This window comes from Takifugu flavidus, chromosome 1 (genome assembly GCF_003711565.1).
Source record: "Takifugu flavidus isolate HTHZ2018 chromosome 1, ASM371156v2, whole genome shotgun sequence".
Taxonomy (NCBI): domain Eukaryota; kingdom Metazoa; phylum Chordata; class Actinopteri; order Tetraodontiformes; family Tetraodontidae; genus Takifugu; species Takifugu flavidus.
Window position 1 is genome coordinate 9,286,833 of NC_079520.1, and position 16,802 is coordinate 9,303,634.

Consider the following 16,802-nt stretch of genomic DNA (forward strand, 5'->3'; position numbering starts at 1 on the left):
AAGGTTCACAGGTTATTTTTATTTGGCCACTGGCTGAACAACAATGTTGTTACAAGGTTCCAAAGTCATTTTTACTCTATGACAGCTGTGTGGGCGCTCCGAGTTGGCTTATCCAAATTCTTCATGGATGGAATGGGATGGCTATATTTAGATGGACACAGTTATATTGAAGCAGCCCCAGACCTGGCTGACTATAGTCCTCCCTGTCCTCCTCCTGAGACGGTCTGTCAACTGCTCCTCTTCTATCTGCCCTCCTGGCCTTAAAAAATGGATCCACAAAGTCTCAAGGAAGACCTTCGCCTCTTTCAGACGACTTTATTGCAGGATGGACTCAAAGAGCTTCTGAATGAGAACAAGTTGATTGATTGCATCCTAAAAGTTGGAGAGAGGAGCATCCCGTGCCACCGGCTCATCCTGGCAGCCTGCAGTCCGTATTTCCGGGAACTCTTCTTCTCAGCGGACGGGAAGGAAGTAAACCAAAGGGAGGTTGTTCTGGAGAACTTGGACCCCAATATCATGGAGGTGATTGTCAATTACCTGTACTCAGCTGACATCGACATCAATGACAACAGTGTGCAGGATATTCTGGCTGCTGCTAACCGCTTCCAGATTCCCTCAGTTTTCACAGTCTGCGTGAATTATCTGCAGAAGAAGCTGTCGAGGTCTAATTGTCTTGCCATCTACCGGCTGGCACTGACGATGAACTGCGCCAGACTGGCGATTTCAGCTCGAGATTACATCGCAGATCGGTTCGAAACCATGTGCAAGGCGGAGGAGTTCTTGGAGCTAGATCCACCTGAGCTCTTTGCCATTATTGGAGCGGATGCGCTTAACGTGGAGAAAGAGGAGGTGGTGTTTGAAACCCTCATGAGGTGGGTCAAGAAAGACAAGGAGAAGCGCCTGAAATCTCTAGAGGAGGCTTTTGACTGTATTCGCTTCCGCTTGATCCCGGAGAAGTATTTCAAAGAAAAGGTGGAGAAGGAGGACCTCATTAAGACCAATCAGGAACTCCTCAAAAAGATCAAAGTTATAAAGGAAGCCGCAACCGGGAAGCTGCCAGAAAAGAAGAAAGGTCAAGATGAAGAGAATGGAGAGGAGGGAATGTTGCCGGGCTACCTGAATGACAACCGCAGATTTGGCATGTATGCCAAAGATTTGGTCCTGATGATTAACGACAGTACTGCCGTGGCCTACGACCCCGAGGAGAACGAATGCTTTCTGGCTTCGATTGGGGACCAGATCCCACGAAACCACGTCAGTCTTATTACAAAGGAGAACAAGCTGCACGTGTTGGGTGGGCTCTTTGTAGATGAGGAGGACAAAGAGACCCCGCTGCAGTGTTACCACTACCAGGTAGAAACTGCAGATGAAGCAGACACACCACAGGAAGGTCTTTTCTGATCTGAACGTTTGTCTTCCAGTTGGACGCTCTGTCTTCTGACTGGACTGCGCTGCCACCCATGCCTTCCCCCAGGTGCCTGTTTGCCATGGGGGAGTGTGAAAGTCTAATTTTTGCTGTAGCGGGAAAAGATTTACAGTCCAACGAGTCTCACGACACCGTTTTGTGCTACGACACCGAGTGAGTTGCGTGTGCCAACAGTGTCCTCAAAACCGTTCCGTGTGTTTTATCTTTTCAATTTTTTCACTCAGAAAAATGAAGTGGAATGAAACAAAAAAGTTGCCCCTGAGAATTCACGGCCACTGTGTGGTTTCTGAGAACGGGCTGGTGTACAGTATTGGAGGCAAAACAGATGACAAGTAAGAAATTTTCTTTTAGGGCATAAAAGGTATTAGCTTTCTTTGTTTTTATTAAACATGACACTAATCCTTTTTCAAATTATTGGTAAAGTAAGACCATCAACAAGATGTTTGCATACAACCACAAGAGGTCGGAATGGAAGGAGGTGGCGTCTATGAAGACACCCAGATCCATGTTTGGCGCCGTTATCCACAAAGGGAAGATTATTGTGGTTGGTGGAGTCAGTGAGGAAGGTCTGACAGCCTCGAGTGAAGCCTACGACTTCGGAACCAACAAGTAGGTGTATGATGGTGATGTTTATAGGCCTTTAGAAGTGCTGCAACATTCGTGTCAAGTAAATTGGAATTCGTTGTTGTGCCTTATTTAGGTACTTAACCAAATTAACCAAGAATTCCTCTCCTCACATGGCCTAATTTAAAAGATTTGATTGAAAGCCTCTAGATATTTGCCTAAAGTATTTGTCTTCCTTTCATGTTGTACCAAAGGGGTTGTTATTAGAGGCATAATTCAGAAATGGTCCAGATGTGACTCCAGCTTGGTGCGCTATCTCACAGGTGGGCCCCGTTCACCGAGTTTCCTCAGGAGAGAAGTTCAGTCAACCTGGTCAGCTGCGGGGGGGTGCTGTACGCTGTCGGAGGCTTCGCCGTGGTGGAGAATGAGAACAGAGAGTGTGCGCCCAGTGAAGTCATCGACATTTGGCAGTATGTGATCTTCGTCTTTGCTCAGTTCACTTCTTTTGCTGCCGTCACACAGTTTGTTGTTTTTTCCAGGTATGAAGAGGACAAGAAACAGTGGACCGGCATGATCAGAGAGATGCGATATGCCACCGGAGCCTCCTGTGTGTCCATGCACCTGAACACAGCCAGAATGCCCAAACTCTAACCGTCCACTGGCATTGAAGTTTCTAACATTTACAGTTGTGCTTTCTGAAGCTCACCCAGACTCCAAACACACATTAGTGATTTAATCACACATTTTGTCATGAACACTCAAGAAATTGTGGAGGAGACAGGGTTGAGTCAGTTGTTCACGGTTCCGTCTGTGCACAGAAAGAACAATTTTTAGAAATAATTGAAATCCAAGAGTCATTATAAAATTGCATACGAACTGTTAAATGTAAATGATCGTTGTTTGAAAAGTGTCACATTTTATTGACATTTTAGTATGTTGGTTTTTATCGACTTATTGATTAGATGTAAGACTGACTCTATTGGTGTGGATTGATTATTGCTGACCCGTCAACACAGGTCCTCCTCACCTCCCTCAACCTTTTAAAGGTTTTTCAGATTTGCCTGTAGCAATGACAGATAATGTACTTTTCACCAATAATGTCAATCAGAGCAGCAGAATAACATCGAAGCATTTACTGTAGGCCTCACTTATTTGATGAGAAATGGCTCAACAGCTTTCAGTTTGAACAAATTCAACTTAACTCTTTTTGTTATGTTCGGTTACAAATGTGGATTTTGAATATTCCTGCTGCATTCATCCATGTGCTGCATTTCTGCTGCAACTAAGTACTCTTACAGTAAAAGTATGTTTTAAAAGTAAAAATCAAATCCAACAGTAGGTGTAGAGATCCTTTAGATTTATATAGTTGCATCAGGAATTTGGAAAAAACCACAGAGATACATTTGAACACGAAATAGTAGAAACAGTTTTTAAACTTGTTAGTTGATTGGAGTAACAGTGGATGAAAGACACAAAAGACACCAAAGTTCTATATTTTTTCCATAAAAATATTCATTTTAATATGAAAGCACAGAGCAAATATTTTCTTAACATGATGGAGGTAGATTCACATCACCTCACTGCAATGGCTAAAAATAAGGAGCACTTGTGTACTACATTTGAAAACCCTTAGTCTGCACTTAACGTTACATTCATTCTTCCATAAATTCATCCTTCAAGGAGAAACCTCTTTAAATAATTTCCTCTTTAAATATTCCTTCCAGGCGTCCTGTGTCGACAACTCCATAGAGTTCCATTCAAAGTGAGGGATCTGTTAAAAACAAATGTTATTTTGCTTTCTATGGCACATGTTACGACCTGTGCTTTCGAAATGATGCTTTCCTCACCTGAACCACGCGATACCCCAGAATTTCAAGGTGTCTCTTTCTCATCAGGGTTTCACCTTTTATGTGGTGGGAGTTCTTACAGAAGCACTTTGAGTCCAGGAAGTCGATAGCAACTCTTGGGGCAGAGTTCAAAACAGAATATTAAGTATATTTCATTCAGCATTCTAATTCATTAGTAGACAAATTGTTTAGGTGGTCTTGTGTATGTATATAAACTCCTGTTGAAGAAATAATTGAAAAATCTGATTTTTGAACATGGAAACTGGGGGGAAAATGCAGATTGTGGCACGATATCATTTTATAGTCTACAATGCTTATGGTCATATAATCATGCTACACATACCGCTGGGCTCCAGGAGGCAGATCCTCCTTGACTCTTTCCATTGAATTTGTTGCCCAGTGAACCTTTCCTCTGTTGGAGATCTGCAGTGTGGCAGGTTCACTGAATGGTAGCGGCTGCATATGTGCATCCAGGATGCATTCAAAATCTGGAAACACGTCACATAATATACAGTTCTCTAAAAAACAGTCAGAAACCCTTTCTGCTTACGTTTCTGTTTTGGTATTAGCACTAGCTGGTTCTCTCCAGATCAGAGGGTACCAACTAGAGTAAAAATACTCTACAAATGTCTTTTTTAATGGGTTTAGCAGTTCACACATAAAATAATCTTAAACTTAGTTAAATATAAAACATCATCAAATAAATGTTGAAATAGCACTCACCGATGGTGTAAGAGTACGGCGTGGTACCCTCTACTCGAACACAGTTGTAGCCACCAAGAACATCAGACAGTAATTTGTGGATCTGTTGCTGTGCAGGACTGCCAGATCCTAACCAAAAACAGCTTTATTATACAATAAACTTCTCTTTAAAATGAATAGTTTATCAAGGGACTTTTTTGAAGACCTTTTTTCGTGAAATACTGGCAGTACCGCTCGTGAAACCAAGGCACCTGGAACTCTGGACACTCGAGACACACTGCACGGTTCAGCTCCATGAGGCGGAGTCTGGTCCGCATGTTGAGGGCATCAGGTAAGGCTTTAAGAATCAGGGAGACCATACACACTCTGTAATACTATTCTTTCCTTTTGTCAAGACAGATATAGACAAAACAGAGACCTACTTTCTAGCTGGGCATCAAGCTTTCCCAAAAAGTCAATACTGAAGATCGTTCTGACGAGCTCCTCAGGGAAGTAATCGGCCAAAGCCAAAGAGTAGGCCAGGAAAACCAGCAGATGAGGATCAAAAGAGCCTGCATAGGCAAGGTTCATCAATGCGATGCTGGATTTACAAAAGGAAAGTGTTCTCTGATCAACTTACTGATATGAGGAATGATATGCTGAATGCATACGTCATACAACTCGTCTGCTTGGGCAGGATCATAATTCAGGACAGAGAAGGGCAGCAGCATGGCGTATGTTGCCGAGGGGTGAATCTTCAAAGGATCACGAGGAAAATAACATTAACATTTACAGATATGCAATGCTGCAGGTATATCACCTGTCAGAAACACACAGTAAACTTCAAGCACCTTCTCAATGTCTTTAATAGCCACGCTGGCGATTTGGTCCAGCAGAGGAGGGCAGTGCTGATTTATCTTGGTTAGAAAGTAAGCCAGTTCTACTACATTGGTCCAGTTTATCTGATCCATCATCCTCTGCAGTGTGGCCATCACCTCGCTGACCAACATCTCCTCAAACCACTCTCCTGAAATGTACTTTAGCTCCTCCAGCAGCAAGTCCAGCCGGTCGGCCGTGTGCAGCCTCTCGCATCCGCAGCGGTTCAAGACCTGGAGCAAATGCACGTATTTGCTGGGAGTGTTGTGGGCAAAGGAGGAGTCGTTGCGCACCCACTTGCTGATGACAAAAGAAAAGGAGTTGAGATCACTGAGAGTGCACTGGGGCGCTACGGCTTCCATGCGGGAGAGTAGAGTCTCGTCAAGCCGCGGGCTGGGCAGCAGGGACAGGACGCGGGTCAACATGGACACTTCATAGGGGAAGATGCTGCTCCGCAAAAAACTGCAAGATGAAACACCGTCAGTCAGATTTATTCAATGAAGGTTTGAAAAAAAAGAAGGGATGGTTGAATTGAAATTCACACTTACGTAACCAGAGTGTTTCTTAGTTTGGCAAAGAGTTCAGGGTTTTGGTATTGCAACAGAAAAAGAGCTTGGGTGATTCTGGCCACCTCCACTGGCTTGTAGACATGAAGATTCCTTTTAATGACTGATGCAATCCTAGAAAAAACAAAAAACTATGAAATCATAACATGCTGCGATGCTAAACTGATTTGACCCAATGATGTTCAGTAACTGTTGCTTGAGGTATCAAGACATATCACCAAGATGCATCAGAAGGACGAATCATTTATATGACTGAAATGGCTCCAAACATTGAAATCTTGCAGATTTCACAATAGAGACAACATGACTCACTTGTTCAGTAAGCTCAAATTCCTGCTCTGAATCTCCTCTAGAGTTTCAGCTATAGCTAGAGCCTGCTGCGCATTGAGCTCATCGGCCAATAGGAGGGCAGTATTCTCCAACCTGCAAAACAGTGCAACCAAATTAGCCACTTATGTGACTCGGGAAAGTTCACATTTCCTGACTCAGGGGTTCACAGACGAGATGTCGATGGCATGATGCTACAAACCGTTCTTTGGTCTCCTGACTGGCCATAGGACCCAGACCCACAAACAGTTTTGTAAAGGAGAAAGGGTCGGTGCTTGAATCGACCAATTCTGTAAGTCTTTGTCTCGCCGCCAGCATGAAGTCGCAGTTGTTGAACTGCAGGGACTGATAAAGCCCCATGATGATACAAATATTTTCTGCATCCATCCTGGGAATGTGGTACAAAAGGATCTTATTGCACTTTTCCAGCAAAGGACGGTGACTGTGCTTGATGTTGCGCAGGAATTGCACCAATCTCCGGGGGCTGTTGTAATTGGAGACGTCTATGGTGTCCAGAAGATGACCTGCTCTGTCAATGAGGGCATCACGAAGCCGCACAGACACCAGAGAAGACACGCTGATCATGAGAGTCGAGAGGATTCTGAGAAAACATGACCACAAAAGGTAAACAGGGAGGACATGACAGGTTTCTGGTATGTTAATGTGACCGGTGGTTTCATGACGAACCTAACATCATGGATGGACGGCAACATCTGATCAATAATGCTGGTGATGTGGCCCATTAGAGTGCTGTGCTGGAGGTGCTGATCACTTAGACAGATTGCAAACTTGGACAATGATGTCATTGGTAACCTGGAAAGAAAGAAATAAATGCATTTTTATGTCCGAATAACGCAAACTTCAGAACGTGCCCACCAAACAATGTATCAATCATACCGGTCTATTCGCAGCCATGCTTCTGATACCAACTGCTGAACAAGAGAGTCATGTGGTTCCACATTCAACCTGATGATGGAAAAAAACACAACATTATATCAGAGGAATCCTAAAAACCACATAGCAATTTAACAAGGCTTGTGTACGATTGTACCTGAGGAAGCTGTAAAGTATGTCGACCAACATCAAGTTATCCATGTGAGTAATTTTGTTTTCAGCCAACACCCGAAGAGTTAGAAACTGAGGGTGGCTGTTGATGAGCTCGACAGTTCGGAGCATTTGTGGTTTCTCTTTCTGAAACTGCCAGAGCATTCCCACAGCCCGGCCGACATGATCTACTGTGAGCTTTGCAGTGTTTTTTCCAACAACATCAAACACCTGCTCTTCAGCGACGCACATACGGAGTTGCTGCAAAACCGGGTCCCGGGTCACTGTACCCCCATGGAGAAGCCTCCGAAGACAGGATTGAACAAAACGGAACCGAAACATCACCACAGACCTTGGGGCAAATTATTATAAAAAGGGAGTTATTGGTATCCCAGCATAATTGCTCATCCCAACGTCAAAGCAACTTTGGAAGGTTGGACCAAACCAACGGATCTGAATGTGGTAAAAGAACCTGTCATTTAAAGAATACAAAAAAAGAGACATTACTATGCTTGGTTAGAAATGTCAGATGATATTTTATGACAATTTAGATGAAAATAATAAACTGACCTCGGGTTCTGTTGGTTTCACCTTGCAAACATTAACTCAGAGATCTCCCTTGCTTGATTTTAACCCAAATTGTGTAGACATACCGGTGGCCAATATGGGTATGTTCCGTTGGGTAACACAGCTCTCACGTGGAGCCAGTAAAAACACATAGAAAACATTTGAAGAAACCCAGAGTAACCCTATAAACTCACGTTTAAATTGTTTCTCAAGAGTGTAAATCTCTTAAAAGCTAAGACAATATTAGCGCATTATTTAGATGACAATTTTCAAAGTCAAAATTGCCAAACATATGCGCCTCAGTGTTTCACTTCCGTATTCAGTGACGCGTTAGGCCAATTTTTTACCCCGAATGTAGATCTTTCAGTGCCTGTGCCCTGAGCTGTTCTAAAACGTTAAGAAGCCGTTTAAACTTTATATGCATTAAATATATTCATATTTTAATCCTAAAATTAACTTCGCTTAGCAAAATTTTCAAGATAACGTTAAAAGGGTACGTTTAGACAGAGATTTTTGCACCTTACAAGCCTTGATCAGGGCAAAAATTAACCCACCGACTACGTGCCCGTTGAAATTTTGACGTCTGAGCGGCGCCATCTTTAGAAAATTCTAGTTCAACACTGAATGAAACTTGATTTTCATCGTTTGTGAAATCGATTCGATTAAGTGATATCATTGGATCCTCAGGTGAAGTATGTCGCTGTGAACATCACATTTAGAGTGGAGTTATGTGGTCAATATGCAGAAATTACCCTGCTAAAGCTTTCTAAGCGCCATATTAGACACATTTGGCGAAAGCCAGGTTGCTAACTTGCTAACGCCAGGCCTCGCGTCAGAGTTAAAGATGGAACCGAACGTGTTTGAATGGAATTAACGATAATTAACGAGTCTGTGTTCGGTCGGTCTGTGAGCTGGATACTATTGCAGGTTGCACAAGAACTTGGCCACAGATTCTACCTTTTAATTCATATGAGATTCCAAACCTGCTCTGCTAGCGTGCGTATTGGATACGAATCGGAACTACCAACCTTTTACTTCACTTCACTGATTGTTTTCGTCTTTAGTTTAGCCACATGTATCAACTCATGCAAGTAAAACCTATTAAGTGTACTAGATATTTTAGTAATCTGCGGGCTGTTTGTGGTTTGCTTCAGGCATTTGATCCACAGAGGTGATCATGGGGATCAAGGTTCAACGTCCCCGATGCTTCTTTGACATCGGAATCAGTAATGTGCTCGGTAAGGGATAAACTGGCATTAAACAACAATAATACACATTATCTTGTTGCTTATGTAAGAGAATTAACCAAATTAAAGCCCAGACACAATCAACATATCATGCGCTAAAGTATTGTTTTGATTTTTGAAGTGTTAAAAAAGATCTTTAATTTTACATACTTTACTTCAAAAATATATATATAGAGTAAGTTTAATCAAAAAACACAGAATGGGACTGGATGTATCATTTTACATATTCTACATATATACATTCCTATCAAGAAATCTGCAGGTAGATGTTAGTTAAATGTAATTTCCTTTTTTTTAAATACTAAATTCAATCACTAACACTGTTTATTTTGTCCTCTTTTCCTCATCTCAAAGTTGGCAGAGTTGTGGTCGAACTCTTCTCAGATTTCTGTCCTAAAACTTGTGAAAACTTCCGGTGCCTCTGCACAGGTGAACAAGATATTTTCTCCAAATAACAGGCTGTAAAACGTCTTACATTTGTTCATGATTTTAATATTGTTAAACAATTTGCTTTCTGTCAGGTGAGCGAGGCATTGGGAAGGGAACCCAGATGCCCCTGCACTACAAAGGATGCTTGTTCCATCGAATTGTGAAAGACTTCATGATTCAAGGAGGAGACTTCAGTGAAGGTGAGTAATTAAGTGGCCATGTTGGACAAACCTATTCTCCAAGTAAGATCTCTGTGTCGACTGGATTTGTTAGGGTTTGTCTTGTAGACCTTTTGCCTTCTCTCCAGAAGACTTCTTCAGTTCTAAACTCACTGAGGGCAGAGCTTGAAAATATAGCCCTTGTGGACCATTAGCATGCTAATCTGGGCAGTCATCTGAGAGTCGTTGGTAGGGTCGTTCACCTAGTTTCACTTTGGGTGCTTCCCCTTTGTCTGCCGGGTCACATGGTGGTGAAGTCCAGTCTCTGTACAGGAAAAATGTTCATGCTGTACCACAATTTCTATGTTCAGCACCTTGTTTGACTGATGTCTTGTTGATTCCTGCACAGGTAATGGAAGAGGAGGCGAATCCATCTATGGAGGCTTTTTTGAAGGTAAAGACGCCATTATCAGAGCAGTTGCTTATCTGTGCCAGAGGTTGGCGTGAGGATGGATGTACAATCTTAGCCTTTTCTTTCAGATGAAAGCTTTGCTGTTAAGCACAATAAGGAGTACCTGCTGTCAATGGCCAATAGAGGCAAAGATACAAATGGATCACAGTTTTTCGTGTAAGTATCGTTTCTCTTCCTGGATTTATGGCATTTGTATGAGTGTAAAACAGTTTTCTAATTTTAACACTTGTGACCTTTCAGAACCACAAAACCTTCTCCACATCTGGATGGGTACGTGCTACATAAATGCATTGGAATGTAAATTCTGTTTATATAGTGACAAATCTCTGCAGTTTGTTTGGACTCAACAATTGTGTTTTTCTTAGTGTCCATGTGGTTTTTGGTCAGGTGATCTCTGGCCAAGAGGTCATTCAAACCATAGAGAATCAGAAAACGGATGCTAACAGCAGACCCTATGCTGAGGTCAAGGTTTTGAACTGTGGAGAACTGATCCCTAAATCTAAAGGTTTGTTTGTGGAAAACATTTAGCGCCGACAAATAAATTTTAGATTTGATGGACTGGAGCTTTTATTTACAGCAAAGAAAGCTAAAAAAGAGAGAGCGCGAGAAACGTCTAGTTCCAGCAGCTCCAGCGATTCTGAAAGCTCATCAGATTCATCCTCTGAATCTGAAGAATCAGAGAAGGAATCTAAGAAGAAGAAGAAAAAGAAGACCAAAAAACAGAAAAAGAAAAAGGAGAAGAAAAGGTAGCTCTATTTTATTAACATTGGCAGCTGCGCCCTGAAGCTGTCACTTTCATTCAAATTATTGTATATTTGTAGGCCACAGGCAGAAAGTCCTGAAATGAAAGAACAAGAGGAGGTGGTTACATCTACAGTACGTCCTGAAGAAATTCCACCCATCCCAGAAAACCGATTCCTCATGCGGAGGAGCCCTCTGTTTCAGCAGGCTGAACAGGATCAGCAGACCAAAGACGAGAGGCAAAGAGAGAGGTTGGTTGTGACTAACCTGGTCAATGTCCAAAATGTTTCCAAAAAATAATGATTATATGTGTTGTTCTTGTAGTTCTCGCTCGATGTATAATTCTCAGACCGGATATCAGCGACGCCTGGTAATTACAAGGTCTGGGAGGAAGATTAAAGGCAGGGGTCAGAGGGTATGTAGCCCTCATCTTCTCCAGGAATTCACTCTGTCATCATCACAACAGTGACACTGGTTCTTTATCTGATTTTTCTCCCGCCCAGTGGTATCGAACTCCATCACGGTCTCGTTCGAGGTCCAGAGACCGCTTTCGGAGCAGTGAAACCCCTCCACGCTGGCGTCAGGAAATTCGGCGTCAGAGAATGAGAGCTGTCACTGGAGAGCGCTGGATTAAGGGGGACAGGTAAACATGACTCATTTTGTGGCGTGTATGTGGAGACACCATTTAAGTCTGTCAGATTAGAGCTTTTCTTTCTGAAGTGACTGGTATATAAGATAATCACCATCAGTTATGGTTCTAAAAATAATTGTATTATAATTGTAGCTGTTTCATTTATGTTGTTTTGGTGTTAACCTGCCACTTCTTTCTTTTAAGAGGGGACATGAATGACGATAAGGAGGAAGAAGATAAAGGGCAAAGGCGAGAGAGACGGTCCTCTGACACTAAACAGGATCACTCAGCTGAGGGGAAAAAAGACAAGAAATCTCGCTCCCGTAGATCCAGAAGCAAAGAAGATGAAAAGGAAAGCAAACACAAGTCAAAGAAGGGCAATAAATCCCAAAGCCGCAGCAAAAGCCGAGAAAAAAGCAGGAGGTCAAAAAGCAGAGACAAGTCTCACAAGCATAAAAGTGATGGAAGAAGAGGTCGCTCAAGGAGCAAAACCCAAGATGACAAAAGAAAAGAAGAGGTTGAGACCGACCACAGCAAAGAGCGAAACAAAGGCCCCGACTCTGATAAAAAGCATAGAGAGGAAGCCAAAGGAAGAAACAGGGAGAAAAGCAGGTCAAAGTCCCAAAGCAAGGAAGGAACCTCAAAAGATGGACCCAGATCTGCAAGCATGAACAAGGATACACCTACTCTATCAAAGGAGACTGAGGAAAAACGAGAAAAGAGCAGAGAGAGAGGCAGAGAACGCAGCCGAGAAAAGCGGCACAGCAGCGACAGGGAGCGTAAGAGGCGGGGAACTTCCAGGGAGAAGGAACATCGAACGAGGAGTGGAGACAGAAACAGGGCCAGAGATTCACAGAGAAGCAGGCGGTCCAGAAGTCGGAGCAACAGAAGGGACCACAGCAAAGATCGGTCATCTCACAGAAGGGACAGAGGAAGCACAACCCAAAGAAGACGGAGAAGCTCAGACAGCGACGGGGACAAGAGAAAAAGGAGCCGCAGGAGCCCAGATTCCAGAAGGAGCCGGGGGAACAGCACGTCCAGAGACCGACGGAGTCCCGCCAGGCCAGACGGTACAAAAGGCAAAGAAAGGAAGAGATCCAGATCCAGATCCAGCTCCAGCTCTGACAGTGACTGATATCCTGAAGCTACAAACACAGAAGTTTGCCTTTCATTGCTCCAGCATGTACCAATGCTGAAGTTCATCTAGAAGGGGAATTTCTCATACTCATCGTTCTGTGAAGTCTTTCACAAGTCAGCCGAGCTTTGGCCGATGCAGCGTAGACTTGTTTTTAGTGATCAATCAAAATGGAAATGTTTTCTAAGTGCATTGTTGTAACAAAGGTGAGTTTAGAGAAGGAAAATCCCATTTCTGTCCGAGTGTCAAGTGAATCCAGGTGAATCCTGTGATTTATGCAGGGAAATGGGATTTGATCTTTGTCTTCACCACAAAAATGGTAAACAAATTTCCCTTTTTATATTAAGATTAAAGAAGAAGAAAAAGGTTTTGTTCTTTGTGATTTAATGTCTCATCTTCCAAATCAGGATTTATAGAAACTGTTTTGTGGTAGTTGGTTTGAAAACCGTTGCTGCTGTGACCTTCAGCTGAAAATACTTTTAAAAGCCAGAACTCTACCCACGTGCTCTGACCTGTCCTGTCCAGTTTCCTGCGGTTGTGAATTATTGCTGATTTCATGGGTCGGCAGACCAGTTTGTGTGTGTTGGATGTCAGGCAGAAACTGTTATGCTCTGTAAATCACCTGGAGATGAGATCAGAAACCTTTCTAATAAACCACAGAACCTTCAGAACATCTCACGCTCTAATCAATGCTGCCCATCTTTCATTTGAAATGAATGCTGACGTGATGCGAAGGAATGACGAGTCACAACATGTTGCTGCTGATTCAGCAGTATTGTGGAACCTTGATCACCAGGTGAAGCCCAGTCTCTTCTTTTCAGCTTGAATATCTACGGCCTGGTTGAGTTTTTTGACGTCCTCGGAGACGTACTGGGGCATCTGAGCGCCGCTCTGGTCCTGAACCAGGTAAACCGGTCTGATCCCGCTGCAGGCGGGGTCAAAGCCTCCTCCGAACGCTTCCCTCGCCGCTTTGCAGAGGGGGATGATGTTTCGCTGACCCGCCGCCGCTGTGCGGATGACCTGCTGGGAATACTGGTGGAACTGCCGCGCCTCCTGGGCCATCAGCTCCGCGTTCATCTTTTCCAGCTCCTGCTCCCCTTTTCTGAGCACCTCCCTCTGGGCGCTTTTCTCCGCCTGGGTTTGAGGACAGAGATGAGCACGAGTATCGCTTAAAAGTGACGTCTAAGAATCGAGGCTACCGTCTGAGTGGCGTTGAAGCCTTGTAAATGAATTCTGTCCTCTTTGATCTGAAGAGCCTTTGATCGCTGCTTCTCTTTAAATATCCTGTCGGCCTCTCTCTTGGCTTCAAGTTCATCCTTTGCCGTCTGCTTTGCTGCTCGCTGTCTCTGCTCCTTCTCTTGTCTCTGATTTTAAAACAAGCAAGACTTTTCTATCTTGTCAACTGGAGTGTTTACCATCATGGCATGACGCTGTATTGGTACCGTGAGTTCTCGGTGCTCCCTGATGGCCCTCAGCATCGTGGCCCGCCTCTCCTCCTCTTCCCACCACTGCTGGGCCTGTTTTGCCTCCTGCTCCGCCACCGCCTTCACGATCCTCTGCTCCTCACTGACCCACTGCTCCTGCTGTGCGACTGTCAGGTCCTTCATGATGCCTTCTCTGAGCTTCCGGGCTTCTCTGGATCCAAAAAAACTGGGCAGTAAAATCAATGGACCCCCGTGCACGACTCTCGTCTGTGCCGTGCTGGTTCGTACCTGAGCAGCTCCGTTTCTCGGTCTTTGCGTAGCTTCATCATTTTTTCTTTAGCAGAGAGGAAAAGAGTCCTCCTTTCCTCTTCAGTCTTCTGTTTCTCCTCCTCCGTAGCTCTCACGCTGTCTCTATTAGCGACGTGTTCCTGTAAACACAGCCGGGACGGTTATACTGTAACTGTCCCCTCCACAGATTCATTACCCTGTTTGGATCCTACCACGTGAGCTTGCATTAGATCTTTCTTCTGCTTCACTTGTCTCTCTCTCTCCATCCTTTGCTCCCACTGGTAGAGCTCTGTAAGCTGTTGGATTTCCTCTCCCTCTCTCTTGCTTTCTACCTTCTGCTGCTCCTTCAGCACCTTGTTTTCCCCAATCCTGAAAAAGGAAATCAACAACTTGAAAGACTGGAAGTGGGTTGAAGAAAATAGTGTTTTCTCACTGTTTTCTCAGGTCTTCTGCCACAGCCTGGGTCACCATCTTCCTCTGGAGTGCTCTCTCCTCCTCCTGCCTCTGTGCCTCATCCTCCCTGGTCTTCATCACATCCAGAAATTGCTTCTCCACGTCCCTGGTGGTGTTCTTGATGCGCTCCTTCAGGTCAATCTGAGCCTCTCTCTCCTTCAGCACCTCTGTCAGCAGGAGTGCGCTCTGTGTGGGGGCAACAATAACGCCAGGTCACGACCCCAAACGCATCACTCATGAGTGACGGTGTGATGCCACACCCACATGTAAGCCTCTAACATGGTCGCTCTGATAGTACAGCTGAGTTTTGGCTTTCTCGACCGCCTCTTTCCGCTTCTGCGCCTGAAATTTGGCCTCCTCTCGGTCAATCTGTTTCCTCTTCTCCTCTTCAACCTCATCCCGTATCTTCTTCGCCTCCAGCTTTTTCTGCCGTTGGCCCTTTAATAATCAAATGTGCAGCCTCACTAATGTGGCCTGTGGGGCCTTTTTGACTGAGTTGTAGTTTTAAAGTGAAAGCCTCTCACAGCGATGGTGTTGGACCACTGCTTCACCACCTCCACCGACTGCTGATGGAGAACCTCCCTCTCTTTGGCCTCCTCTGTCCTTCGCTCCTTTTCAGGGTTGTGTCGGTCCAGCTCACGTTGGATCCTCTGCCATTCAGCCTTGGATAACACTGTAACCTGTCGGAGGTCTGGAAACTGAAACATCCCGCTGGCGTCATCAACTAAAGCACAAAAATGAAGGTTATTTCATCAACTTGTTAAAAGAAAAGCTATCAATCACTACGTGGATGTTTATTAGTGCAAAACAGTCATTTTTGGCTGAAAAATTGGAGGTTTCAGTAGTTTAGGAAGGGTTTGGATGGAAGTGGAGGAGGATTAAAAGAATAAAATTGCATTAAGCGTTTTATTCTTCAGGTTACACCAACTACCAAATGCCATGCCAGTCATGAACATCACCTAAAGTGTTATTTTAATGATCTCACCTTTCTTACGGGAGGTTTTTCTTCGCCCGTGTTGAACCTCTGTTTCCATGTTTTGGATTGTCTCGCCCCAGTTAAAGATGCAACAACCAGATGAAACTATTTCAACTTTCTACCAAGTTCCAGCCAGGACAGACGGCCCGTTTTTGTTTAGTGGGAACCAGGCAACCAGTCGGATGCTTTGCCACTGCTTGACAGAAGAGGGCGCTACATGTGGAAAATTTAAACTCTTAAATAAAAATGTAAAATTTAAACTTTTAAATGTTATTGGGTTAACAAAGACTATCAGAGCTCCTGAGCAAACGGGCAGATGACCAATAATGCTGGAGACGCCTAGAAAAGACACCATCATGTAGAAATACCTGTTTTAATATTTCAGGTGTGATAATCTTTATGCAAAAGCTCTGCCAAAAACCTCTTATATTTGTCTGCTTCCTTCTAAATAAATAATCGGTGGGTACAACTTTTCCCTCTTGTGTCTTAATAATTTTACAAATTAACCCTAACCCTAAGAACAACATAAAGTGGAGCATCAAACGTGTCAGAATATTTTGCAATGAATGATAGAAGAATGTATAAGCACACATAGTCATGTGATTATTTGTAACATAGAGTAGTTGACTGTAGTTAATATAAATATGAGAGTTGTGGTTTAAAATGATTAAGCCACAACTTGCTGATTCTTTTAGATAAAAAGTAAAAGGCTGTCATAAACATGAATGAAGGTCAAAGCAAAAATGTTAATAAACTACAATTAGAAAGTACCAAATGCTCAAAAGTCTCTTTTGGACTTGTGGCTTTAGGTCGACTTCAATTTAAATATGAAAAAATATATTAATTTATTGGAAAAAAAGCTTCATAAACGCAGAATGGTTCTATTTGAACTCAGACTCTTGGTTTTTCGCCTCTGGAGCGCTGAATTCTGCGTCAGACACCCTGGTAAT

The 16,802-nt window shown here is 43.6% G+C and overlaps 4 protein-coding genes and 1 long non-coding RNA gene across 7 annotated transcripts; 2 read left to right on the forward strand and 3 right to left on the reverse strand.

Moving 5' to 3' along the window:
- Positions 1 to 65: 65 nt before the first annotated feature.
- klhl41a (kelch-like family member 41a) lies at positions 66 to 2,969 on the forward strand. The gene is made up of 6 exons (XM_057054416.1): positions 66 to 1,353; positions 1,422 to 1,579; positions 1,651 to 1,758; positions 1,850 to 2,035; positions 2,314 to 2,460; positions 2,530 to 2,969. The coding sequence occupies exons 1-6, from the start codon at positions 268 to 270 to the stop codon at positions 2,639 to 2,641; spliced, it is 1,797 nt and encodes a 598-aa protein (XP_056910396.1). The 5' UTR covers positions 66 to 267; the 3' UTR covers positions 2,642 to 2,969.
- A 508-nt stretch (positions 2,970 to 3,477) lies between these two features.
- On the reverse strand, positions 3,478 to 8,230 carry fastkd1 (FAST kinase domains 1). The gene is made up of 15 exons (XM_057054384.1): positions 7,902 to 8,230; positions 7,339 to 7,803; positions 7,185 to 7,253; positions 6,975 to 7,100; positions 6,490 to 6,888; positions 6,273 to 6,383; positions 5,943 to 6,074; positions 5,370 to 5,856; positions 5,159 to 5,273; positions 4,962 to 5,090; positions 4,745 to 4,876; positions 4,561 to 4,668; positions 4,181 to 4,325; positions 3,838 to 3,952; positions 3,478 to 3,761 (listed from the first exon to the last, which is right to left on the reverse strand). Exons 2-15 carry the CDS (start codon positions 7,671 to 7,673, stop codon positions 3,666 to 3,668), a joined length of 2,499 nt encoding a protein of 832 aa, XP_056910364.1. The 5' UTR covers positions 7,674 to 7,803; positions 7,902 to 8,230; the 3' UTR covers positions 3,478 to 3,665.
- A 183-nt stretch (positions 8,231 to 8,413) lies between these two features.
- ppig (peptidylprolyl isomerase G (cyclophilin G)) lies at positions 8,414 to 13,384 on the forward strand. Of its 2 annotated transcripts, none has more exons than XM_057054396.1 (13): positions 8,414 to 8,585; positions 9,053 to 9,136; positions 9,500 to 9,574; positions 9,667 to 9,774; positions 10,142 to 10,186; positions 10,273 to 10,360; positions 10,445 to 10,474; positions 10,570 to 10,709; positions 10,782 to 10,950; positions 11,026 to 11,196; positions 11,270 to 11,360; positions 11,449 to 11,588; positions 11,781 to 13,384. In XM_057054396.1, exons 2-13 carry the CDS (start codon positions 9,076 to 9,078, stop codon positions 12,709 to 12,711), a joined length of 2,049 nt encoding a protein of 682 aa, XP_056910376.1. In that variant the 5' UTR covers positions 8,414 to 8,585; positions 9,053 to 9,075; the 3' UTR covers positions 12,712 to 13,384. The 2 variants fall into 2 exon arrangements, with proteins under 2 accessions (XP_056910376.1, XP_056910386.1); XM_057054406.1 differs by having other exon boundaries at positions 8,444 to 8,590.
- On the reverse strand, positions 10,935 to 11,837 carry LOC130537586 (uncharacterized). The gene is made up of 2 exons (XR_008953650.1): positions 11,760 to 11,837; positions 10,935 to 11,655 (listed from the first exon to the last, which is right to left on the reverse strand). It is a non-coding gene; the product is annotated as an uncharacterized LOC130537586 (long non-coding RNA).
- cfap210 (cilia and flagella associated protein 210) lies at positions 13,079 to 16,787 on the reverse strand. Of its 2 annotated transcripts, XM_057054443.1 has the most exons (9): positions 15,862 to 16,787; positions 15,401 to 15,600; positions 15,141 to 15,314; positions 14,857 to 15,062; positions 14,636 to 14,792; positions 14,424 to 14,563; positions 14,154 to 14,346; positions 13,911 to 14,075; positions 13,079 to 13,845 (listed from the first exon to the last, which is right to left on the reverse strand). In XM_057054443.1, the coding sequence occupies exons 1-9, from the start codon at positions 15,908 to 15,910 to the stop codon at positions 13,501 to 13,503; spliced, it is 1,629 nt and encodes a 542-aa protein (XP_056910423.1). In that variant the 5' UTR covers positions 15,911 to 16,787; the 3' UTR covers positions 13,079 to 13,500. The 2 variants fall into 2 exon arrangements, with proteins under 2 accessions (XP_056910423.1, XP_056910432.1); XM_057054452.1 differs by lacking the exon at positions 15,141 to 15,314.
- Between the last annotated feature and the right edge of the window lie 15 nt (positions 16,788 to 16,802).